The sequence below is a fragment of the Oncorhynchus mykiss genome, chromosome 22 (genome assembly GCF_057628025.1).
Source record: "Oncorhynchus mykiss isolate SJ-2025 chromosome 22, ASM5762802v1, whole genome shotgun sequence".
Classification (NCBI taxonomy): domain Eukaryota; kingdom Metazoa; phylum Chordata; class Actinopteri; order Salmoniformes; family Salmonidae; genus Oncorhynchus; species Oncorhynchus mykiss.
In genome coordinates, this window is record NC_143043.1 from 32,205,388 (window position 1) to 32,229,335 (window position 23,948).

At 43.4% G+C, this 23,948-nt stretch overlaps 2 protein-coding genes across 8 annotated transcripts in view; both read left to right on the plus strand.

Moving 5' to 3' along the window:
• Nucleotides 1-11,929, plus strand: part of LOC110501657 (poly (ADP-ribose) polymerase family, member 4) — a 30,212-nt gene extending 18,283 nt beyond the window's left edge. For 4 of the 7 annotated variants that reach the window (XM_090215850.1, XM_090215852.1, XM_090215853.1 and 1 more), the window contains exons 9-34: nucleotides 96-281; nucleotides 613-761; nucleotides 2,192-2,323; nucleotides 2,402-2,500; nucleotides 2,661-2,844; nucleotides 2,986-3,136; nucleotides 3,501-3,646; nucleotides 3,757-3,888; nucleotides 3,976-4,062; nucleotides 4,304-4,468; nucleotides 4,557-4,600; nucleotides 5,118-5,199; nucleotides 5,286-5,423; nucleotides 5,544-5,748; nucleotides 5,846-5,916; nucleotides 6,130-6,417; nucleotides 6,559-6,729; nucleotides 6,833-6,913; nucleotides 7,148-7,228; nucleotides 7,621-7,716; nucleotides 7,816-8,283; nucleotides 8,382-9,787; nucleotides 9,905-10,001; nucleotides 10,275-10,377; nucleotides 10,737-10,878; nucleotides 11,086-11,929. In XM_090215850.1, coding sequence (XP_090071976.1) covers nucleotides 96-281; nucleotides 613-761; nucleotides 2,192-2,323; nucleotides 2,402-2,500; nucleotides 2,661-2,844; nucleotides 2,986-3,136; nucleotides 3,501-3,646; nucleotides 3,757-3,888; nucleotides 3,976-4,062; nucleotides 4,304-4,468; nucleotides 4,557-4,600; nucleotides 5,118-5,199; nucleotides 5,286-5,423; nucleotides 5,544-5,748; nucleotides 5,846-5,916; nucleotides 6,130-6,417; nucleotides 6,559-6,729; nucleotides 6,833-6,913; nucleotides 7,148-7,228; nucleotides 7,621-7,716; nucleotides 7,816-8,283; nucleotides 8,382-9,787; nucleotides 9,905-10,001; nucleotides 10,275-10,377; nucleotides 10,737-10,878; nucleotides 11,086-11,284 — 5,103 coding nt within the window. In that variant the 3' untranslated portion in view covers nucleotides 11,285-11,929. The remainder of the gene's footprint in view (nucleotides 1-95; nucleotides 282-612; nucleotides 762-2,191; nucleotides 2,324-2,401; nucleotides 2,501-2,660; nucleotides 2,845-2,985; nucleotides 3,137-3,500; nucleotides 3,647-3,756; nucleotides 3,889-3,975; nucleotides 4,063-4,303; nucleotides 4,469-4,556; nucleotides 4,601-5,117; nucleotides 5,200-5,285; nucleotides 5,424-5,543; nucleotides 5,749-5,845; nucleotides 5,917-6,129; nucleotides 6,418-6,558; nucleotides 6,730-6,832; nucleotides 6,914-7,147; nucleotides 7,229-7,620; nucleotides 7,717-7,815; nucleotides 8,284-8,381; nucleotides 9,788-9,904; nucleotides 10,002-10,274; nucleotides 10,378-10,736; nucleotides 10,879-11,085) is intronic. The other 3 variants (XM_090215851.1, XM_090215857.1, XM_090215856.1) reach the window with 1 other exon arrangement.
• A 6,715-nt stretch (nucleotides 11,930-18,644) lies between these two features.
• Nucleotides 18,645-23,897, plus strand: vtcn1 (V-set domain containing T cell activation inhibitor 1). Its single transcript, XM_021579990.3, has 5 exons — nucleotides 18,645-18,794; nucleotides 18,974-19,038; nucleotides 21,486-21,863; nucleotides 21,961-22,215; nucleotides 23,372-23,897. The coding sequence occupies exons 1-5, from the start codon at nucleotides 18,763-18,765 to the stop codon at nucleotides 23,497-23,499; spliced, it is 858 nt and encodes a 285-aa protein (XP_021435665.1). The 5' UTR covers nucleotides 18,645-18,762; the 3' UTR covers nucleotides 23,500-23,897.
• Nucleotides 23,898-23,948: the final 51 nt, after the last annotated feature.

Here is a 23,948-nt window from a genome sequence, read left to right on the forward strand (position 1 = left end):
TGGCTCGCAGTGTTCATGATGCATACTGTATTAGTCTGTCTGTCTGTTGTTCTCTGAGTACTTGTGCTCATTAAAGCTGTATCATTGTTGTGTAGGTGAGCAGGGCTGAGGGGCTGCTGCTACAGGTCCAGAGGAAGCTGAGGGCGAGACAGGGGGAGGGGCCAGACACTGAGGTGGCTTCTCTAATGGAGGAGGTCTACACCCTCCTGCCACACAAAACTGATCTGTCCCATCTCCCTCTCCACACTAAACTCATCTCATCGCAACTGGACCTCTGCCAGGTAACACACAACACTGTTATTTTTTAGCAGAATGAACACAGTTTAAATGACCTGGGATCCAGTCCCACCCCAACCACTTATTGACTTTCTCCCCTCTACATATATATATATAGTCCTAGCCCATATCGTGTGTGTGTATGTGTATGTATGTGTGTATATATATATATATATAATTTATATATATATATATATATATATATTTATATATATATATATATATATATATTATTTATATATATATATATATATATATATATATAAATATATATATATATATATATATATATATCTCACACAATTTAATGAACACTAACATGGATCTTTGTTGTAGTTGATCAGAGACGTGCTGAATGTGAGCGAGGCAACACTGAGAAGCCCCATCCCTTCTTGTCTGGGGAAGTACCGCGCCCTGAGGTGTAGCATTGAAAGAGTTCCCCCTGGTCCTGAATTTCTGTATGTCACCGAACTTCTACAGGACAGGTACTGACCCACTCAAACAGGGCCTAAAATGTACTTTTTGGTCCACCAGCCACTGTGGCAGGTAGATTAACAAATCTTTCAGTCACATCCATAATTACATTTGAAAAAAACATCAAAAACAGATTGTGGGGGTTCGTTTCCTTGTCGCTCATTGGTGAAATTAACATTATGACAATATCTTTAATTAAATCATTAAAAGTCCTTTATTAATGCAATTGCAGACAGAAGTTGACAACAGGAACATAACGCATGTTTCCGAGTAAGTCCAGCCCTAGTGATGTCACTGCCTACGTCATTATCTTCTACTTATGAGACCACGCAACACAAAAACTGTTTATATAGCTATCTAAAAGCTTAGCAGTAAATGTCCAAGTTGATTTATAGTGGAATGTCTGACTAATCTCTTACACTCCCCTGCAGAGTTCTTTCTTCACAGTCACACATTTCTCACAGTTTCTTCATAATAGGCAGAGAGACTAGGAAAGTACTGTGGAACCATATGAAACCTCATAATGTATATATATTGGTAATCTGTAGTCTAGGACCCTATAAATGTAAGGAGGGAGGGGTCTTATAACTCCTCCCCTTCTATTAATACAACATAAGCGTAATCAATTATTATAATACATCAAACATTTGGTACAGCCCCTATCATGACCCCTAGGTGAACCTCTTTCAAGATGACCATGCTTTGTAATGTTTCTATAGCAATACATGTATTGGTAAGAAGCTATGTGGTATATTGCTCAATTTCATTATATTTTTTTGTGACCTGAGTCAAAATTTTCAGCTGCCCTTTTAAGAGAGGGAGGTTACTGTGGTAATGGGGCCGCTCGAGTCATGACGCATGTGTGTGTGTGTGTGTGTGGATCTGACTAGGGCATCTCTTCGCTATCAGTTGAAGCAGCAGAGTCAAACTAACATTGAAAAACAACCCAGCTTGTGAACAAAACAATGTAAATAGCCAAGAAACATGAGGACAAAGTCTAACTTTGTAAACTTTTGAGTAAATTAGACCAACTTTTATGCGTGTGCGCAGCGCCTCCAACAATGTATCTATCAGCACTTCAGTACAGGTCCCCTGCCAGGCAGTTTTGCTGCGTGAGGTAGAATATAGGATTCCTATTTCTGCAATTAGCAATTAGCAGTTATGAAACCAATCTGCAGAAATACTTTTTCTGCAGAAATAGCATTTTCTAACCCAACTCGCACATGTGCTCATACTTGACTTTTTACTTTCTATTTGCGGATGTAATGCTCGGATTGTAGAGCCCTGCAAATTGACCACCCGCCAACGTGGCTGGTGAAATTGACATTCTTACACACCAGTACCTAAATCTATCCATGGGGGGCAGGTGGTCATTTTATGCCCTACACTCCAGTGTGTGTGTGCGTGCTTGTGTGTTTAACTCTCCATCTCTCTCCTACAGACAGGTGCAGATCTTGCAGGTGCTGAGAGTAAACAGAGGGGTAGAGCTACAGATGTTTAGGGAGGAGCTGGGGAACGTTAAGCCCCTCCTCCACTCCTCCAGCCCCAGCAGCTTTGTGGGGATCCTGTCTCGGTGAGCACACACACGCACACCAATGATTGACATATTGTACATGACTGATGTGATATGTTGCCAATTCTCTGTCTATAGGGGTCTGTTGCTGCCCAGAGTTGGAGTGGAGCATCATGGGATTGAGAGAACAGACATTGGGAACTTGGGCGGTGGCATCTACTTCAGTGATGCAATCAGGTTAGTCGTCAACATTATATGCCTAATAAATTATATTGAAACAATGCAAATATATTCTGTTTGTATATGAACAGCACTAGTTTGAAATAATGTAATATATTCTCTGTTTATCAGCAGCAGTATGAAATATTGTCAATATACTCTCTGTGTGTATCCTCAGTACCAGTTTGAAGTACTCTAAGCCCAGTGTGACGGACGGCAGTCGGCTGCTGCTGGTGTGTGACGTGGCGTTGGGGCGCTGTACTGACCTCCAGAAGAGGGACAGCAGCCTGACTCACTCCCCTGAGGGATACCACAGTGTACACGGGGTTCGCCACACCCCCAAGAAACCCTCAGAGTTTGACGTAACCCCTTTAAAAAATAATCTGTACCTGCGTTTGTTCAGTGCTAATGCTGACATTGTAATGTTCAGATTGCGTGCGTGCTTCCGTCCGTGCGTGCGGTTCCCTACGTGTTTGTGTTTCTGATATGTGTGTGTATTCCAGGATGATGAGTATGTGGTGTACAGCCCGGAGCAGGTGAGGCTGCAATATGTGGTACAGTTCAGACTGGAGGAGGACCGGCTGAAGGACTTCCAGCCCACCATAGATACTTCTTCTACCGAGCTTCCGCTTCCTGTCTCTCCGTCTGACCTCTGTAAGAACTCAGTTCAATTAAATACATCTTTATTGTAAACTTCCAACCAAACTCAGGGCCATACGTAAAGCTGACCCAATAGAAACAGTAACAAAGCATTCTCTCCAACCCTGTTTTTGTAAAAAGCTGATGGATGGGGCTGGATAAATGTAACCCTCTCAAATTCATAAACAGACTGGCCAGCCATGATATCAAAAGTATAGATTTAACCATGTTTTGAGGTTATACATATAATTAATTTATATGTTCAAAAATGGATGTAACAACTGCTGATTGACCCTTTTTTAAAGTGCAAAAAAATAGACAAGACTTAAAATAAGTACATTTGCTTGCTCTGAGGCTGTTATTGATGACCTGTGTGTAGTGTCCTGTGGTGAGGCTGAGGAGGATGTTGGGAGCTGTAAGAACCCTCTAGAGGAGGTGACTGCAGGCCTGTTGGACTGCTCTGGACAACCACTCCCCCTACAGGCCGTTCATGTCAGGGCCAGGCTGATGGATCTGCTCTCCCAGGTACGACTGGACTGGACAAGATTAGTCAATTTCAGTCCAGTCTAAACTCGACTATACTGGACTGTACCATACTTGGCTAAGTAACAGGCCTCTCTCCTATTGGCTACCAGGTCATCATCTTCCAGACATACACCAATCAGAGCACCGCCCCCATCGAAGCCAAGTACGTCTTCCCATTGGATGATTCTGCTGCTGTGTGTGGTTTTGAGGCCTTCATCAATGGGAAACATGTAATGGGACAGGTAATTCACCCTCACCCTCTCAGCAGCACATGGTGATCAGTTATGCATGTGTAGTATTGTGTTGTGAGCTGTTGTGTTGTTTCCCAGGTGAAGGAGAAGCAGCAGGCGCGTAAAGAGTATAAACAGGCCATAGAGAGAGGCCATGGAGCTTACCTAATGGACCAGGATGCACCTGTAAGTCTCTCCATACCTCCTTACCTCTCTGCAGACACACTTTGTCACTTTACATTGAACAGGAAATAGAATGTGTCAAACGTGAACATGCTCTCTTTAGTACAGACAGTGTGTCATATGTTGAACTCTCAGATCATTATTTTAAATCAGATAATGATGATCATATGGTTGAAATAATCTGTGGTTTCAGTCTTATCATGTCTTGCGTCATGACGGTGATGTCATCTTTGCGTGCCCTCAGGATGTTTTCACCATCAGCGTTGGGAACCTGCCTGCCGGTGCCACCGTCCTTATCAAAGTTACCTTTGTCACCGAGCTGGTCGTCATGGAGGGCTTGATCAACTTCTCATTGCCCGGTAGTGTGGCGCCATGGCAACAGAGCTCAGCGCTCAACCAGAGGACTCAGGTAGGAGGGACTAGATTGATTGATTTTATATGTTATTAATGATGCGTTTAGGTTTGCGTCATGTGTGTGCCATTGTGTGTGTCTGTAGGTGACTTTGGAAAAGGTGTGTGTGACCAACCTGGATTCCCAAGGGTGAGTGTTCCTCTTAACCAGCGCTGTAGATGGATGGGTACACCATTCCTGTATCCTTATCATTAGTTCTGATATTCCCTAATAATCCCTTGTCCTCATATTGACTTGTAGTGTCTGTCTCTCCTCGTTCTGACCTGTAGTCTCTCTCTCTCTCTCCTCATACTGACCTGTAGTGTGTGTCTGTCTCTCTCCTCATACTGACCTGTAGTGTGTGTCTGTCTCTCTCCTCATACTGACCTGTAGTGTGTGTCTGTCTCTCTCCTCATACTGACCTGTAGTGTGTGTCTGTCTCTCTCCTCATACTGACCTGTAGTGTGTGTCTGTCTCTCTCCTCATACTGACCTGTAGTGTGTGTCTGTCTCTCTCCTCATACTGACCTGTAGTGTGTGTCTGTCTCTCTCTCTCCTCATACTGACCTGTAGTGTGTGTCTGTCTCTCTCTCCTCATACTGACCTGTAGTGTGTGTCTGTCTCTCTCTCTTCATACTGACCTGTAGTGTGTGTCTGTCTCTCCTTAGGGAGTTCAGTCTGGATATGTCCATTGAGATGCCCAACGAGATTATCAACCTGCACTGTCTCACACACAAAGTCAAGATCAAGGTAACACAGCAGACCGAGCAATGTATGTGCATGCTTCCTTGTGTGTGCATGTTTGTAACATGGTGTGTGTGTTGTGTTAACCCCAGAGGACCGACTGTAAGGCGGTGGTGAGGACATGTCCAGGTGAGACTCTGGGTCCAGATGGGTTCCTGGTCTGCTTCAGTCTGGCTCAGATCCACCTACCCAGGATGTGGGTGGAGAAACACCCAGATAAAGACAGCCAGGTCAGTATCTCTCCTTCTGTCTCTTAAATACGGCCTGGTCTGTATCCCTTTCTCTCTCCATCTTTCCTTCCTTCTCTCTGTCTAATCATATCCATCTCTTTACGTTTCTCCCCCTTCCAGGCCTGTATGCTGGTATTTTACCCAGACTTTGAGCCCTGCCCCACCTCCAGCCCCATGTCCGGCTCCAGTGAGGTGATCCTGCTGTTGGACTCGTCTGAGTCCATGAGAGGAGAAGCTCTCCAGAACGCCAGGAGAATCGCCCTGCAGCTTCTGAATACCCTGGACCACCACAGCATTCGAGTCAATGTCATCTCCTTTGGCTCAGGTTTTGTTGTTGCTTACTTCAGACTGATGAGTTAGACAGTAAGACACTGTAACTTTTCCCCCATACTCATCTGTCTGACTGTGGTTTTGTCTCATAGACCAGAAGGATGCTTTTCTCTCTGCCAACCCTCTAGTCGAGGCCCTCCAACCAGCCAAGGAGTTCATCATGGTGAGTGCTGACAGACAGGCCCAGGGGCCAATCACAATCTTTTATCATTAGTCTCTAGAATATTAGGCAAACATACATTTTTTGAGCATATACAAAGCTCACTCAGAATATTTTAATGGAATATTCACAATCATTGGAGTATTATGTGCATGTAAATTTTGTCCTTGATCAAATTCTCATTTTCTGAATGATCCTTTCCCCTGTTGTTGTTAGTCCTCCTCACCTGTTGGGGGCAGCACTGAGCTGTGGAGGCCCCTGCGCAGCCTGAGTCTGTTGCCTCCGTCGCATGGCATGAGGAACCTGCTGCTGCTATCAGACGGTCACGTCCAGAACCAAGCCCTGACCCTGCAGCTGGTCAGACAGCATGCCCAGCACAGCCGCCTCTTCACCTGCGGCCTCAGCCCAACAGCTAATCGGCACATGTTGCGGGCCCTGGCCCAGGCAGGGGGAGGGGCCTATGAGTTCTTTGACACAAAGACAAAGCACACCTGGCGAGAGAAGGTACCAGCACACTTTTACAGCGACCTCTCCTATGTCTTTAGATGTCTGTATATTATCTTTGGTTCCAACACAACCACATAATATGTGGTCAACTTGGGCGAACTATCCCTTTAAACAGATGTTTTTCTGTGTGTGTCTCAGGTGGCGTGCCAGGTGAAGCGCATCGTGTCTCCAGGCTGCAGCTCTGTGTCTGTGAAGTGGCAGCAGTTTAACCCCTCAGCTCCCCCCCCTGTTCAGGCGCCCTCTCAGCTCCACGCACTCTTCACTGACTGCCACACCCTGGTCTACGGCTTCGTGCCACACTGTACACAGGTATACTGTCACAGAGGCGTGTTTGTGTGTGCGTGCGTGAACATGACATGCCCAGATCACAAAGCCCTGTGAGACTAACTTGTCCATGTGTCGGGTTCCGTAGGCCACTCTTCTTGGAGACCTGAGTGGTCAGAACATTGAGACAATGGTGTCCACCACTGAGCTACAGAAAACCAGGGGCACGGTGAGACCACCACACTCACATCACCTTACTGTTTATACTGTCTCAGTCACACCACACTCACATCACCTTACTGTTTATACTGTCTCAGTCACACCACACTCACATCACCTTACTGTTTATACTGTCTCAGTCACACCTATAATGTGTGTGTGTGTGTGTGTGTGTGTGTGTGTGTGTGTGTGTGTGTGTGTGTGTGTGTGTGTGTGTGTGTGTGTGTGTGCGCATGTGTTTCAGTTCCTTCATAAGCTCACAGCGAGGGCCGTTATCAGAGACTATGAGGATGGCAGTCTTCACACCAACGAGGCTGAACATGAGGTGTGTGTGAACATTAGATTGTGAATGGAGTAGTGTTGTCACAACCAGTATAGCTATACTACAACACCAGATTTTTCTTACCAAAAAAGAAAACACAAAGCAGGCTAATGGTCCTTTAAACACCTACTTTGTGTAAAATATTGTGTGCTATAGCTTGGAAAAGAAATGTGACTCTGGGTGACAACATAAGGCTGTTTTTGACCAACATTAGGAGTGTTTTCCTCTGGAAATTAAGGCTGCTTCATGTTTTGTTTTCCTTCCTTCCTTCCTTCCTTCTTTCCTAGTATTGCGGTACTGGTATCATGACAACCCTAGTATGGAGTGTGTACACTGTACCTATTCTGTGTGTACGGAAAGTTTTTGTTTTATATATATAGTATCAATTCTCTCAGGGGAAGAAATCAGTGATGAAGTCCTTCATCATTGAGCTGAGCAAAGAGTTCTCCATCCTGTCTCAGTTCACCAGCTTTGTTGCCATCGAGGAGAGGGTACGTCTGCCAAACGCTAGTGTGTGCGCACACACATCGACAATACTTCAATACAAATGTAGAAAAATACAATGTTCTGATGCGTTCTTTCTCTCCCAGGACTCAGAGCAGCCTGACGCGGGCTTCACAGATGTTCCCAAACTGATCTCAGACGAGGACGTCGACTTCTTACCTTACCTTAGCTGGCAGCAGGAGGAATATGAGGGAGATGGGATGGACTCTGGATCAGACTCAATGTCAAACTTGCTGAATGGTGGGCTAGGGCATGTTTTATGCAGAAAAATATGTCTAAAGGAGAGGGGGATGGGGGAGGAGCATGAATTGATGGGTCAACTCCAGGTGGATGACGAATCATGGGAAGGATCTGTGAACTTACGTTCCAAATGTCTCAATCAGAGGGCTACGGATGAGGTGCCTCTTGGTAGGATACTTAATTCCTCTTACTTCATGGGCCATATGGTCTCAGCCAGCCCAGTGACCTTGTCCGCTGCTACCGAACCTTTAGATATGACTTTGAAGAGTGAAGGAGCTGTGACGGATGAAGAGATGGAGTACTTTGATGACCTGGTAGTGATCTGCTTCTTTCTTGCTGTTAACTATAAAGAAAAATGATTCCTGTCAATTCATAGTTTAATCACTGAACTGTTCTTGTCTTTGTTTTACAGGACTTTGAATTACGGGAATTCATGCATAGTGAGGCTCTGTCCTCTTCTTCCTCTCCAACTCTCCACACGCTTTCAGGCAGCCAATGCATACCACGCACCCCGTACCTTACTACCACTATGCTGCCTATGGCTATGGAGACGGATTTCATCCCTGAGCTGTGTGGGACCTTCTACTCTCTCCCAAAGATAGTGAGGCTTGCGAAGAGTAGAGAGGGAGACTTTAGACGGGCGGACAGACACAGGAAGGTTTGTGCCGGTTCGGCATTTGACCCTGTAGAGACACAGAAGAAGTCTCTCTCTGTTGCTGATGTGCCTCGTCCTCCTCCCTCTGTTCATCATCTTCAGATCAAGTCTTGCGTTGTTGCTGATGCTTTTCCTCCTCCACCCCCTGCTTCTGCCCTCAGTTCTCCTGGTCCTCCTCCATCTCGACTGCAGTCTTTCCCTGCCACAGTTTCAGATGCTCTTCCTCCTCCACCCCCTGCTCCTGTCCTCTATTCTCCTTGTCCTCCTCCATTTCGATCTCAGTCTTTCTCTGCCGCAGTTTCAGATTCTCTTCCTCCTCCTCCACCCCCTGCTTCTGTCCTCAGTTCTCCTGGTCCTCCTCCATTTCGACTGCGGTCTTTCCCTGCCACAGTTTCAGATGCTCTTCCTCCTCCACCCCCTGCTCCTGTCCTCAGTTCTCCTGGTCCACCTCCATTTCGACTGCAGTCTTTCTTTGCCGGAGGTTCAGGTTCTCTTCCTCCTCCCTCTGCTCTTGTCTCCAATGAGTTTCGAGCGATTAGATACGAGATGGGAGTTCATGCCAGACCTGGAGTTGGGGCTATCTCCCATACTGCAACCTTCCCGGAACTGCAAGCCGGTGGGGACCTGCTACTTTCCAAACCCCAAGAGGCCTATCCTGTGGAACAGTCGTCAATGTGTGAGACTAGCAAAATGTGGACCTTGGATAATAGCTTATCTGAGGATAAGGATTGTGGACTAGTGGAAATGGACCACTGGCAACCTTCTGTTGTCCCTGCTTCTGCGCCCCCATCAGGGTTTGGTTTCGGTGGCGGAAGGGCAGGTTCTCAAAGCAGACAACCTCACGGCTCTTTGTTTGGGGCCACAGCCAGTGCATGTTACATTCCAGATTTATATGAGGCTTCTTCAGCAGGCGGACCACCTCTTGGAGGCTCAGCCAGATCAATGGGGTTAAGTTTTGAGGCACCACTTACTGGCGGACACCTCAGCTCCCTTTCACCTACCACTCATGGCGCCTATATGACCCCATCTTTAGTGCCCTTAGTTGGATCCTCTCAGTTTAATAGCTCTCTCAGTACACTACAACAACATAATGTACTACCACAAGCACAAAAACCTCTGGATATGAAAAAAAACGTACAAAAACTTGTCGGAGACAGTGAAAGGTATGTGTCAGCGTCCGTTCGTCCGTCACTTTGTCTGTCTGTGTATGACCTCTATTGGAGACATGTATTGTTATGTGTAGCTCTGTGGTATCCTAATGAGGTAGGTTTTGATTTCAGGAGGGGAGGTCTTGAATTCAGGAAGAGAGGTCTTGAATTCAGGAAGAATACTCTTGATGTAGTAAAATGGACAGAGATTTTTGCCCTCCAGCACTCGGTAAGTACAGTAAACGTTCCCTTTTCTAAAGGCCCGTCTCATCTGCATAGAAAATACTATTATTGATAGAAAATATGAACTAATCATATCTCTGTATATACATTCTATTGTTTATTGATAGTGCAGGAGCATGGATTGAATTCAGAAACAGATTTTCCAGATACTCAGAGCATTGTATGGGGAACTCACTTCATCGATACCAATGTGTGGCACCATTCACCAATGAGCAATGGGAACCATTTTGTGCTATCAACATGTTTTTTTTTCTTCCAGGAAGGTTACTGGGAGTGCTCTGCCAGCCTGGGCTACCTCCTCGGTGTGGATGTGGACTACTTTGCAAATGTCTTCCTGAAGAATAGAGGCATCAGCTCTCTAGGTAGGCTACACTACAGACTGTTACTAGAGAACTGTTTGTCTGGGAGTCTATGAACATTCAGTTTGGGCTGCTATTTACCGTTTATTATCTATCCATATTCACTTTACCCCTATCTACATTTACAAATGACTCAACTAACCTGTCTCCTGCCCATTGACTCATTACCAGTACCCCCTCTATATACAATATAGCCTCATTTTATTGTTACTTTAAAAATTAAAAAAACTTTAGTTATTTTAGTAAATATTTTCTTAACTGTATTGTTGTTGAAGGGCTTGTTAGTAAGCATTTCACGGTAAGGTCTACACTTGTTGTATTCAGCGCATTTGACAAATAAAAATGGATTTGATGTGTGTCAGGTGTGAGGGCCCATGCTGACATCCTGAGGCTGGTGGCCAGTCTGCTGGTGCTGCAGCTGATGAGGGTGAGGAGGCTAGATGAGGGGAAGCTGCTGCTCAGCCTGTTCCGTCTGGACCTGGACCACTCTCCTCCTCAGCCCAGGTACAGTGGGTCTCCTCTCTCTGCTCCACTATATAACACCCCAAGCACTCTGTTCTATCTACAAGGTTTGAGGGCAGTTCATGTGATTCATGTGTCTGTGTTTCTCTTGGGATAAGGGTATATATGTTTTGTTTTTGTTTGGTGCATTTCTCGATGCGTGTGTGTGTGCGCATGCACTAAATATGGTTACTGTGTGTGTTCCCCCAGGTGTGAGCGCTGGGAGGCGGTGAGGAGGGCGGTGGACTGGGTGTGTTGGGCAGACAAGGAGTACCCGTGTGTGTGCAGCAGGCTGGAGTTTGGCTGGGACTGGGAGTCGTCCACACGGCAGCTCCTGGGCATCGACCCCCCGCACCCCCTCTCTCCCCTCATCCTCCTCGGGACCACAGGGGGAGTGAGGGCCCAATGACTTCCAGGAGGAGAAAGGTGTATGACCAGTATATACATCTGCAGCTATTGCTTTTACTATTTCACTTATTACGAGGTTAAGGTACTATGCTATACTGATAACCTCTTCAGTGATCAAATCAGTTTTGTAATTACAAATCTTTGCATTTAAAGGTGTGATTTTATGTTTTCTCAAAATACAAGAGCAATCATTTCTAAAATGTATTGATACTCCTCAATCTATGGCCATGTTTTATATCCATACAGCTGTCATTGTGTGATTTCAGACCTTGCTCCAATTTTCTTTCTGTTTTCTTTGTCTGACTGAAATAATCCTCTGACGGATAAGCAGAACAGCAGGGTAATGTGGTCATGCTATTGGTCACTCGGGTTCCTATTCGAGCCTTTACACACACACCTTAAAGCCTTTCTAAAAGAATGGTTTGATTTAAAGTGTCTGTTTCACAATATATAAACATAGTCAGCTTGAATCTGTGTGTGTTACAGCACGAAAGTCGAATCCGACTCGCTAGTGTTGTGTTCACCACAAGGTGTCGCTACAAGAAAGGTCAAGGTTAATGACTATTAATAAAGATGTAAATCAATGCATACTGGGAGAAGAATAAGATGGATGCCTACACCATACAGTAAAGTCACATTCATCTTACCTTTCAGCCTGGACTCTATTACTGAGTAAGGTCTTCAGTTACTACATACAGTACTACACAACAGATAGCTGGTTGAGTAAGACCCTCTGTGTTCTGGATCCACTAGCTGCTGAAACTCCATAACTTTAATATTCTGACAACAACAACAAAAAATCTGAGTTAGCTTGCCATGATTCCACAACATCCATATCACTGTCAGTCCCCCTTCCTGTTGTCTCTTCTGACCCCTGATGACCTGAAGGTGTCAGAGGAAGATCCTCTTGGCCTTCTCTACGGCTATTTTGTCCAGTTTTGTCTTCAAATGATTGTTCACTTCTTTTGACAGAATTTCCTCGTACAACCTTTGGTCATATGGTTGACCAACTTGGCCACACTTGTTTCTGCTATTGAGACAGGTGCATGAACACACAAGTGCCAGAAAATAAGGCCCCCACCAACCAGAGGCACGCCAATGACCAGGGAAAGAAAGTAGATGGTCATATATTTGTCAGTGAAAAGATCAGATCCAAACAATAAAGCCACTTTTCATCCATCCCTGGGCAGTCTAAATATTTACATAATCTAACCAGGGGCAGCAAGTAGCCTAGTGGTTAGAGCGTTGGGCCAGTAACTGAAAGGTTGCTGGAACGAATCCCTGAGCTGCCATGGTAAAAATCTGTCGTTCTGCCCCTGAGCAAGGCAGTTAAGGCAGCCCCCCACATCTCTCTGATTCAGAGGAGTTGGGTTAAATGCGGATATAAAAAATAGGCATTAGACACATTCACATGTGGGATATATTAGCATTAAGGCATCTTCAGATGTTCCAGTCCTCACCTGAACGAACATAAGTAATAGCTGCTTGTTTGTAGAAAAGGCTACTTCTTCAGATGTTCTAGACTAGAGTTTTCACCTGAATGAACATCACAGGCAAAATCCTAGGCTGTGTCACGCACTGGATGGGGCATTGTTAATTAGCACACATGCTTCACAATTTTTTTTGTCTTGCAGCCCAGGGGAAGATAATATGGCCTTTAAATATGTATTTTATTGATGTATCTAATTTGTGATACATTTGTCAGTTACCATTGAACATTTGACCAGCATTTAGCCTTTTTGCATCATAATAAAAAAAAAAACATTCTGAACATAATATAAATTGTCACAACTGAGTCCGTCTTGTATTCAGTGATGACAAGTCTCTCTTCAGAGGTCAGGTTTGTTCTACTGTGAAGTCCCACATGTTTGCGGTGGTTGTTGGTCTTATAGCACACAAACCAGTCTCAGTTTATGAGAGTACCTATCCAGTTGAGTACTAAAGTCAGAAATGTGATCACAAGTTTGGTAGATGAACAGAAGCAATTGCAGCAGCTATAATTCCTGAAACACACTGCATCTCTTGCGGCAAAACATCTTCTGCTAGATCTTAACAATTAGCATGATAACACAAGTTATTATAATGGGTGGACACAGCATGTGCACTATGCCATGAGGGCCTATGGGTTGTATGCTGTACCATGCAGGCTTGAAGAAGCACGGAAGGTTCAAAATGTACTCCAAAATGAAGACAAACAGGAAAACTAAAACATTGGCAGCTTTGGTCAACAGGGAGAGAAGTCTGAGGAATGTCAAAACTGAAAATTTGCCATGGTGGCTGAAAAAAACTACTAAAACTACTACTAAAACTACTATTCAAAATAGTAGTTTGATTCTATGAAGGTCTGAGGGACAGTTTTGTTGATTCCCTGAATATTTGATAGAGTATTGTAGTCCTGCAGATGGTCTGAGAAGGAATTACTGGATTTGCAGATGTTCAAAGGAGAAAATATATTGCTCTCTTCTGGGTTGATGTGTTATATTATTGAGGCTCTCTTGATCACGTTTCAGCTAAGACTCAGATGCAGACAGTGTCGAAGTAACAAAAGTGTATTACTAGAACAGGGGGCAGGAAAACAACAGATCAAGGGCAGGCAGAGGTCAGTAATCCAGATGGGGTGAAAAAGGTCCAGAACGGCAGGCAGTCTCAGGGTCAGAGCAGGCAGGGGTCAGTAATCCAGATGGGGTGAAAAAAGTCCAGAACGGCAGGCAGGATCAGAGCAGGCAGGGGTCAATAATCCAGTGTGGCGTGGCAAGGTACAGAATGGCAGGCAGGCTCAGGGTAGGCAGAATGGGCAAAACTAGGAACTAGAACAGACAGGAGCAAGGGGAAAAACGGTAGTAGGTTTCACAAAACAAAACAGACTGGCAGACAAACAGAACACAGGTATAAATGCACTGGGGATAATGGGAAAGATTGGTGAAACCTGGAGGGGGGTGAAACCAAGAACAAAGACAGGTGAAACAGATCAGGGTGTGACACTCTTAAATAGCGATATCTTGTGTAGCCTGGCGGAAATAAAGCCAGCACAGGACACAAAACTAATTTGTGGTTGCTCATTCTGTCAAAGTGTAAAATATCAAATAAGATAAATTAGGGTGATATCACAGCAAAGTGAAGTCACAATCGGGTTCAGTCTATCTCACAATAAAGTTAATTAAATCTAATTACAATCAAATAAAGTCTAAGTACATTATCTTAGTGAAGTGCATAAACACTTTACCTGCACTGTCCACATGATACCATAATCCCACATGGAACAGCAGTTCCACATCTTGATTAGATTTTGTCCTGTTCTTTAACTTTGATTCTTGGTTGAGATGGAAATGTGAATCCAACATATCAATCACTTTTAATGTTATCTCAACTGCAATCCAGGTCATTTGGTTAAGCTATTAGAAGAAGCATAGTGATAACACATTAAATTGTATAAATACAAAATATCTGACATTTGTTCCCATTTTAACTTTGTTGTGCTTTTAAATGGTTGAAAATGCAGTAATAACACATTTAGATGACAACTAAACCAAAATAACACATTGGGAATTCAACAAACTTCTGGCTGACATTTTGAGTGGGTGAATTAAGGTTGAAATCTCATTGATCAAGGTCTCTACCAAATATTACCCAATATTCCATGTTGAAATGATGTGGTGTGCCCAGTAGGTTAAGTGTTTTGGCATTCAGGTCCAAGAAGTTACTTTCTGACCACTCCTACCATAGGAAAATATGTCAAGAAAGTTTCATTCAAATCAAAAGGGGTGCGATCAAAAAGTGATTGAAATCAAATGTAACAGTCAATTCAGAAAATAAAACAACAATTCCACATTTTCCTCGTAGAGAAGCATTGAGGAAAATTGCAATTGGGATTCCAGTTTTGGCTACTTTCTGAATTGAAAGAACTGGAGTCATCAACTCCAATGTGAAACAGGTGATGTATGGATCAGAAACATGGAGATTAAACAAACAGACGATAACAAAGATGTCGAACCGAGTCCTCTAAAGGGGAACTGAACTGGAACCCATTAAACTACAAATAACAAGAGGTGTTGTTGGATTGTATACACCCTGAAATGGAACCCCCAGGGGGAAAGAAGAAGGGGTCGACCCAGAAATCTTTGGAGGAGAGATGTCCAGGCAGAAATGACAAGAGAGCGGCCTAAACTAGTTAGGAGATGGACATTCGTCAAAGGCCTATGTGTCTATGGATTCAAGGGTAAGTCTGATTGTATCCATATAGCCAGGGTTTGGGAGTAAGTGATTGCATCAAATCCCCCAAAAATTGTCACATTAAACAGAGGCAGTAAAATAACAATAGTGAGGCTATATACAGGGGGTACCGGTACAGAGTCAATGTGCGGGGGCACCGGTTAGTTGAGGTAATTGAGGTAATATGTACATGTAGGTAGAGTTAAAGTGACTGCATAGATAATATACAGAGAGTAGCAGCAGCGTAAAAGAGGGGGAGCAATACAAACAGTCTGGGTAGCCTGTTGATTAGCTGTTCAGGAGTCTTAAGGCTTGGGGGTAGAAGCTGTTAAGAAGCCTTTTGGACATAGACTTGGAGCTCTGGTACAGCTTGCCATGCGGTAGCAGAGAGAACAGTCTATGACTTATGCGTCTGGAGTCTTTGACAATTTTTTGGGCCTTCCTCTGACACCGCCTGGTATAGAGGTCCTGGATAGCAGGAAGCCTGGCCCCAGCGATGTACTGGGCCATACGCACTACCCTCTGTAGTGCCTTGCGGTCAGAGGCTGACCTGTTTCCATATCAAGCAGTGATGCAACCAGTCAGAATGCTCTCGATGGTGCAGCTGTGGAAAGTTTTGAGGATCGGAGGACCCATGCCAAATGATTTCAGTCTCCTGAGAGGGAAAAGGCTTTGTGGTGCCCTCTTCATGACTGTCTTGGTGTGCATAGACCATGTTAGTTTGTTGGTGACACCAAGGAACTTGAAGCTCTCAACCTGCTTCACTACAGCCCCGTCGATGAGAATGGGGGCGTGTTCGATCCTCCTTTTCCTGTAGTGTACAATCATCTCCTTTGTTGTGATCACGTTGAGGGAGGGGTTGTTGTCCTGGCACCACATAGCCAGGTCTCTGACCTCCTCTCTGTAGGCTGTCTCATCGTTGTTGGTGATCAGGCCTACCACTGTTGTGTCATCTGCAAACTTGATGATGGGATTGGAGTCGTGCCTGGCCATGCAGCCATGAGGGAACAGGGAGTACAGGAAGGGACTGAGCACGCACCCCCGAGGGGCCCCTATTTTGAGGATCAGCATGGTGAATGTGTTGTTACCTACCCTTACCACCTGGGGGCGGCCTGTCAGGAAGTCCAGGATCCAGTATTAGAGGGAGGTGTTTAGTATCAGGGTCCTTAGCTTAGTGATAAGCTTTGAGGGCACTATGGTGTTGAACGCTGAGTTGTAGTCAATGAATAGCATTCTCATATAGGTGTTCCTTTTGTCGAGGTGGGAAGGGGCAGCGTTGAGTACAATAGAGATTGCATCATCTATGTATCTTTTGGGGCGGTATGCAAATTGAGTGTGTCTAGGGTTTATGGGATAATGGTGTTGATGTGAGCCATGACCAGTTTTTCAAAGCACTTCATGGCTACAGATGTGAGTGCTACGGGTCAGTAGTCATTTTTTATTTATTTTATTTTTTACCTTTATTCAACTAGGCAAGTCAGTTAAGAACAAATTCTTATTTTCAATGACGGCCTAGGAACAGTGGGTTAACTGCCTGTTCAGGGGCAGAACAACAGATTTGAACTTTGTCAGCTCGGGGGTTTTAAGTTGCAACCTTACGGTTACTAGTCCAACGCTCTAACCACTAGGCTACCCTGCCGCAGGTTACCTTAGTGTTCTTGGGCATAGGGACTATGGTGGTCTGCTTGAAACATGTTGGTATTACAGACTCAGTTAGGGACAGGTTGAAAATGTAATTGAAGACACTTGCCAGTTGGTCAGCGCATGCTCAGAGTACACGTCCTGGTAATCTGTCTGGTAATCTTCTGAATGTTGACCTGTTTAAAGGTCTTACTCACATGCTATGTAGAACGTGATCACACAGTCGTCCGGAGCAGCTGATGCTCTCATGCATGTTTCAGTGTTACTTGCCTCGAAGCGAGCATAGAAGTAATTTAGCTTGTCTGGTAGGCTTGTGTCACTGGGCAGCCCGCGGATGTCCTTCCCTTTGTAGTCTGTAATACTTTGCAAGCCCTGTCACATCCAACGAGCATCGGAGCCGGTGTAGTTCTATCTTAGTCCTGTATTGATGCTTTGCCTGTTTGATGGTTCGTCAGAGGGCATAGTGGGATTTCATATAAGCTTCCGGGTTAGAGTCCAGCTCCTTGAAAGCAGCATCTCTACCTTTTAGCTCAGTGCGAATGTTGCCTGTAATCCATGGCTTCTGGTTGGGGTATGTACGTACAGTCACTGTTGGAACGAAGTCATCGATGCACTTATTGATGAAGCCAGTGGCTGGTGGTGTACCCCTCAATCCCATCGGAAGAATCCCAGAACATATTCCAGTCTATGTTAGCAAAACAGTCATGTTGCTTAGCATCTGCTTCATTTGACCACTTTTTTATTGACCGAGTTACTGGTGCTTCCTGCTTTAGTTTTTGCTTGTAAGCAGGAATCAGGAAGATAGAATAATGGTCAGATTTGCAAAATGGAGGGCGAGGGAGAGCTTTGTATGCGTCTCTGTGTGGAGTAAAGGTGGTCGAGTTTTTTCCCCCTCTGGTTGCACGTTCAACATGCTGGTAGAAATGAGGTAAAACGGATTTAAGTTTCCCTGCATTAAAGTCCCTGGCCATAAAGTCCCCGGCCACTATGACCGCAGCCTCTGATGAGCATGTAATAAATGATATGTAATCTCATAACAAAAAAACTGTGACTGTAATCAGTTATGTTACCAGCAAAAATACTGTAAACAGATTAGATACTTTTGAAAAACTAGATTATTAGTTATTGGATTACTGTTCAATTCAGAAAGGATGCTTGTAAGAAAAAAATAAAAACATGACACCTTTCTGTTTTCTTAATGACATTAAATTCATCATCTAAAAAAGGCGCAAATTTGAGTTTGTTCCTCCTGAGCGAGTCTGAACACAAGTCAAAGACCACTATGACACACCAACTACATTTGATGGTCTTCTAATGCCTCTTAAGGGGAAAGTAATTCACAAGTAACTGAAAGTAATCAGATTACATTACTGAGTTTGGGTAATCCAAGTTAGGTTACTGATTACAATTGTGGACAAGTAACTAGTAACTAACAGTGACAATATTGACTCAAGAAGAGGTCAATGTTTGATATTGCATTAATACCTTACGGTGGGTGTGGAGCTTCTGTCAATCTCATATGTAGCTGCTGTAGACGACACATCATACGGTACTGTATGTGGACTCTGGTCAAGGGAGCAGCTGGAACTATCATAACCCTGTAAATAAAAACACAGCTACCAAGGAGCCATGGCCTCCCTTGGACAGATAATCTTCTGGGGGTGAGGCCTCTATTCAATGTGTCTTTCTAAAAATATGGTGGTTGGAGGCCAGCAACAGCTTTGCTTCATATCACCAACAAGTGCATAGTCAGTTGAACTTATCATTGGATATTGTGATGTTCAATTGACTTGGAAGGTCCTTGCTAGATCTTGCTTGATTTTTTCATCTACATTTCCAGGATGATAGTCATGATCTTTGTAGCCGCTGGACTCATCATCCTCATCTTGTCTGTGTCATTTGCAGGTATGTAGTGAACATATGGATATTTCTACAAACAAAGGGGCCAATGTGTGACATCACGGTCAACATTTCTAAATGGTTTGATACACATTTAAATATGATTTTCTAGCAGCTTCACATTTGTAGTTACAGGGATAAGAGTATATAGGGAAAATGAGACCATAACTCCTAGCAACAACAGAACATCTACATGTCATTCAAAATGTCACATGAAACATGGAGATTGCATGTTTCTTTGTCATGCCTACTAGCCAGGTCTGTTTGTGCTTTAGTCAACTTATCTCTAATGTATATTAGAGATGCTAAACATTCCAGAAGAATGAAAAAGTTAAATAACAGCATTTTTATATATTTTCTTAATAGTTTATTCGAGTACAACAATAGAATACAATGGGTTCTGTCAACAAAATCATGGACAATAACTAATAATGGAATCCTTATTATCAGTAAACTTTTCAAGCTACAGTGGGGCAAAAAAGTATTTAGTCAGCAACCAATTGTGCAAGTTCTCCCACTTAAAAAGATGAGAGAGGCCTGTAATTTTCATCATAGGTTCACTTCAACTATGACAGACAAAATGAGGAAAAAAATCCAGAAAATCACATTGTAGGATTTTTTATGAATTTATTTGCAAATTATGGTGGAAAATAAGTATTTGGTCACCTACAAACAAGCACGATTTCTGGCTCTCACAGACCTGTAACTTCTTCTTTTTAAGAGGCTCCTCTGTCCTCCACTCGTTACCTGTATTAATGGCACCTGTTTGAACTTGTTATCAGTATAAAAGACACCACAACCTCAAACAGCCACACTCCAAACTCCACTATGGCCAAGACCAAAGAGCTGTCAAAGGACACCAGAAACAAAATTGTAGACCTGCACCAGGCTGGGAAGACTGAATCTGCAATAGGTAAGCAGCTTGGTTTGAAGAAATCAACTGTGGGAGCAATTATTAGCAATGGAAGACATGCAAGACCACTGATAATCTCCCTCGATCTGAGGCTCCACGCAAGATCTCACCCCGTGGGGTCAAAATTATCACAAGAACGGTGAGCAAAAACCCCAGAACCACACGGGGGGACCTAGTGAATGACCTGCAGAGAGCTGGGACCAAACTAACAAAGCCTACCATCAGCAAGGGCATTGAAGATGAAACGTGGCTGGGTCTTTCAGCATGACAATGATCCCAAACACACAACGAAGGAGTGGCTTTGTAAGAAGCATTTCAAGGTCCTGGAGTGGCCTAGCCAGTCTCCAGATCTCAACCCCATAGAAAATATTTGGAGGGAGTTGAAAGTCCGTGTTGCCTAGCAACAGCCCCAAAACATCACTGATCTAGAGGAGATCTGCATGGAGGAATGGGCCAAAATACTAGCAACAGTGTGTGAAAACCTTGTGAAGACTTACAGAAAACGTTTGACCTCTGTCATTGCCAACAAAGGGTATATAAGTATTGAGATAAACTTTTGTTATTGACCAAATACTTATTTTCCACCATAATTTGCAAATAAATTCATAAAAAATCCTACAATGTGATTTTCTGGATTTTTTTTCTCATTTTGTCTGTCATAGTTGAAGTGAACCTATGATGAAAATTACAGGCCTCTCATCTTTTTAAGTGGGAGAACTTGCACAATTGGTGGCTGACTAAATACTTTTTTGCACCGCTGTATGTGTGTGTTTGTGTAAAAACTAGACATCACATTCTTGCTTCTTCTGTCCTTGTTTCCTCCATTCCTTGCCTCTCCTTGAAAGTGCATTGGAGCAGGAGCGGAGGAACCTTCCCTCCTCTTCCCCAATGTGCTTTGAGAGGGAGGTAAGGAATGGATGAGACAAGAGGAGAACCTCAATTGAAAAAAAATATTTTTCAATTTCTAGTAAAAAACAAATAAATATGGAAGTTTCAAATTCCAGATTGCTCCGTTTTAATTCAGAAAACAAACGGACCGTAATCTTACCTCCGTACTACTGAGCAATTTGTGCTTTTTGAGGTCGGTTCAGTTTCGGTAAGATTCCCAAACAAAATAATGACGGTTTTCGATTTCAGTTTTAATAATTTTTTAAAACATTAAATGCACTATATATCATGTGGGTTGAATGCTGTAACAACGCAGAATAAAACAATTAATACAAGTCCCATGATGGTAGTGAATGCCCATTACTGTTGATCACTTAATTACCAATATTTATTCACATGACTTAAAATTTTTTTTAAATATATTTTTAAAATACTGTGTACTCACTTGTGTCATCCTCATTTTCAATATCCATGTCATGTCTCTGTTAACATGTAACATGCACTTGAGCATACGTGAGTGCATGCGTACCTGTCTGTGTGTGTGTGCCAGTGTATATGGGTAACAAAAGTCTCTATGAACTGCACACAGTATCTCTGTGTTAATCAAACCTCCTGTATGTTGTGTTCTCTTTTGCTGTGTGCTGTCCTTTAGTTCAGGGTTTAGGGGGTTCCCAGGCCACTGTGGATAGCAATAACAAGTGGCCCATCGGGAACCTGGGGGAGGATGTCATCCTGAGCTGCAAGTTCAAGACTTCAACTAACAGCAGGGAATTGACCAGTCAGGTGTCAATCACATGGAAGAAGAAGGGACTCAGCGAAGTGGTGTACAGTTACAATAAAGGAGCAGTCCAGCTGACGGAGCAGAACCCCCAGTTTAAAGATAGAACCCAGCTGTTCTCAGACGCCATAGGTGGAGGCAATGCCTCTATGTTGCTGAGGAACGTGAAAATGAAAGATGAGGGGGTGTACTACTGCAGTGTGAATGCCCCTAGTGGCTCAGGGACTGACAGTGTTAACCTCAGAGTTGCAGGTAAGAAGACAAGTCTTAGGCATTCTCAATATTTCACAATTCATATTTGTAGAACTACACACAAAGTAGCGTTCTCTTAAAATATGCTTAATTTCAGCTTTCTCAGCCCCCAAATTTAAGTGGGTCAACACTACCCTGATGGCAGAGGGAGAGAGATGGTTCCCAAAACCAGATGTCCTCTGGTTGGACGTCAATGACAACGTCCTGAACGAGAGTGAAACTAGCTTTTTCAACAACTCCGCCGGGATAACCCGATTCATCAGCTCCCTCCAGCAAATTACATTGAATGACAGCTACACCTGCATCATCCAAAACCATCTGGTGAAGGCTGTCTCCCGGGCAACCGTCAAAGGTCCAGTAAGCACCTTTCGGGGCAAAGAAAATAGTATTTTATACTGAACAAATATCTGGATGAGAAGGGCATGTTAGACGACTCTCTCCCAGTTTAAAAACATTTACACAAGTGAAGTCACTCCCTCAAGTGATGACACCTACATCCTCTTCAGTCTATATCACCATGACAACCTGGCCAACCGTGACAGCTAAACAAAAAATAAAGTGACAATTGATGTGGCATTTAACCCTACAGTCTCTTCAGTCTATATCACCATGACTACCTGACCAACCAGGACAGCTAAACAAAAAATAAAGTGACAAATAATGACTGGTGGCCAGGGTTGGGTAGGTTACTTTCTAAATGTAATCCGTTACATGTCCAAATACCCATACTAGAGTACTACTACATACTTAAACTGCATACTAATTTCGGCATTTGTTTTAGTAAAATACACTCATCTTTTCCGACTCATGTGCTTGACAACAGCTGATAATCAGATAAATTGACACGCTGTACCAAAATAAACTAATGGCGGGGGTCAACACAATCGTGCATTACATGATGCATTCGGAGTACTATTTTTTATTTTATTTCACATACTATGAAACGTTCTTTTGTCGCGTACTATTTAGTACGCTAGTATGGATATTCAGTCACGGCCAGTCACTAGTTACCTGTCCAAAATTGTAATCAGTAACACAACCTAACTTTTGGATTACCCAAACTCAGTAATGTAATCTGATTACTTTCAGTTACTTTTGGATGTCTTTCCCCTTAAGAGGCATTAGAAGAAAACAAAAAGGATCCAACAAACGCATTTGGTGTGTCATAATAGTGGTCTCTAACTCACTCAAGACTCACTCAAGTGGAACAAATGTAAACATACACCTTTTTTCAATGCTGAATTGAATGTCATTGAGAAAACAGAAAGGTGTCGATGTATTTTTAACAAACATCCTACCAAAATGTAAAAGTAATCTAAGAAGTAATCATCTAGATTTAAAAGTAATCATCTACTTTTGCAAAAGGATCTGTAATCTGATTACAATATTTTTGCTGGTAATGTAACTGATTAGTTACAGTTTTTTTTGAATGAGTTTACATGTCCTGCCCAACCCTGCGTTTGGCAGTGTGCCTACTGTATAGTCAGCATCTTTCCTTTTTATTACAGATATAGAGATATCAACGAGGACTTTCTTCTCCTTCTCTACTGCAGCTGCACCGCCCATACTACTACCCCAACGGCATGTCCTAGCAGCTACAACCAGTTTCTTTTTCTGGATCTACCAACTAACCTGATTAACACATGCACACAAACTACTCTTCATAGCCTACAGGCAAGATGACTAAAATGACTGTCTGTGGTGAAGTGAACTGGTCTGGTGACTTTCCACTTGCCTTCGTCTGCCTGGAGTCTGATGGATTTTGTGTTGGATTAACAAGTGGCGACAAACTGTGTATGTGTGTGTGTGTGTGTGTGGCTCAGTGGCGACCCGTCATTCAGGGCAGGTGGGGCAGTACCCCACCTGTTTTGAGCCCTACATTTTTAGCAAAAAAATGTATAACAATAATATTCGTTTTTTGGGGGGGCTTGCCTGTTTTGCATGTTATTTTGGCATTACGTGTCACATATCAGTTTGCAAACAATGTAAAAAAAAATATATATATAATTGAGTTATTAAAGCTGCATATAAACATGGTCTCTTTTTTTTTCTTGAGTAAGGCAGTTCCCAAATGCAGGTGCTTCA

Coding starts and splice junctions, on each gene's coding strand:
- vtcn1 (XM_021579990.3), top strand. CDS start 18,763: ATGGCCTCCCTTGGACAGATAATCTTCTGGGG. Junction 18,795..18,973: donor GGACAGATAATCTTCTGGGG/GTGAGGCCTCTA, acceptor CTACATTTCCAG/GATGATAGTCATGATCTTTG. Junction 19,039..21,485: donor CTTGTCTGTGTCATTTGCAG/GTATGTAGTGAA, acceptor GCTGTCCTTTAG/TTCAGGGTTTAGGGGGTTCC.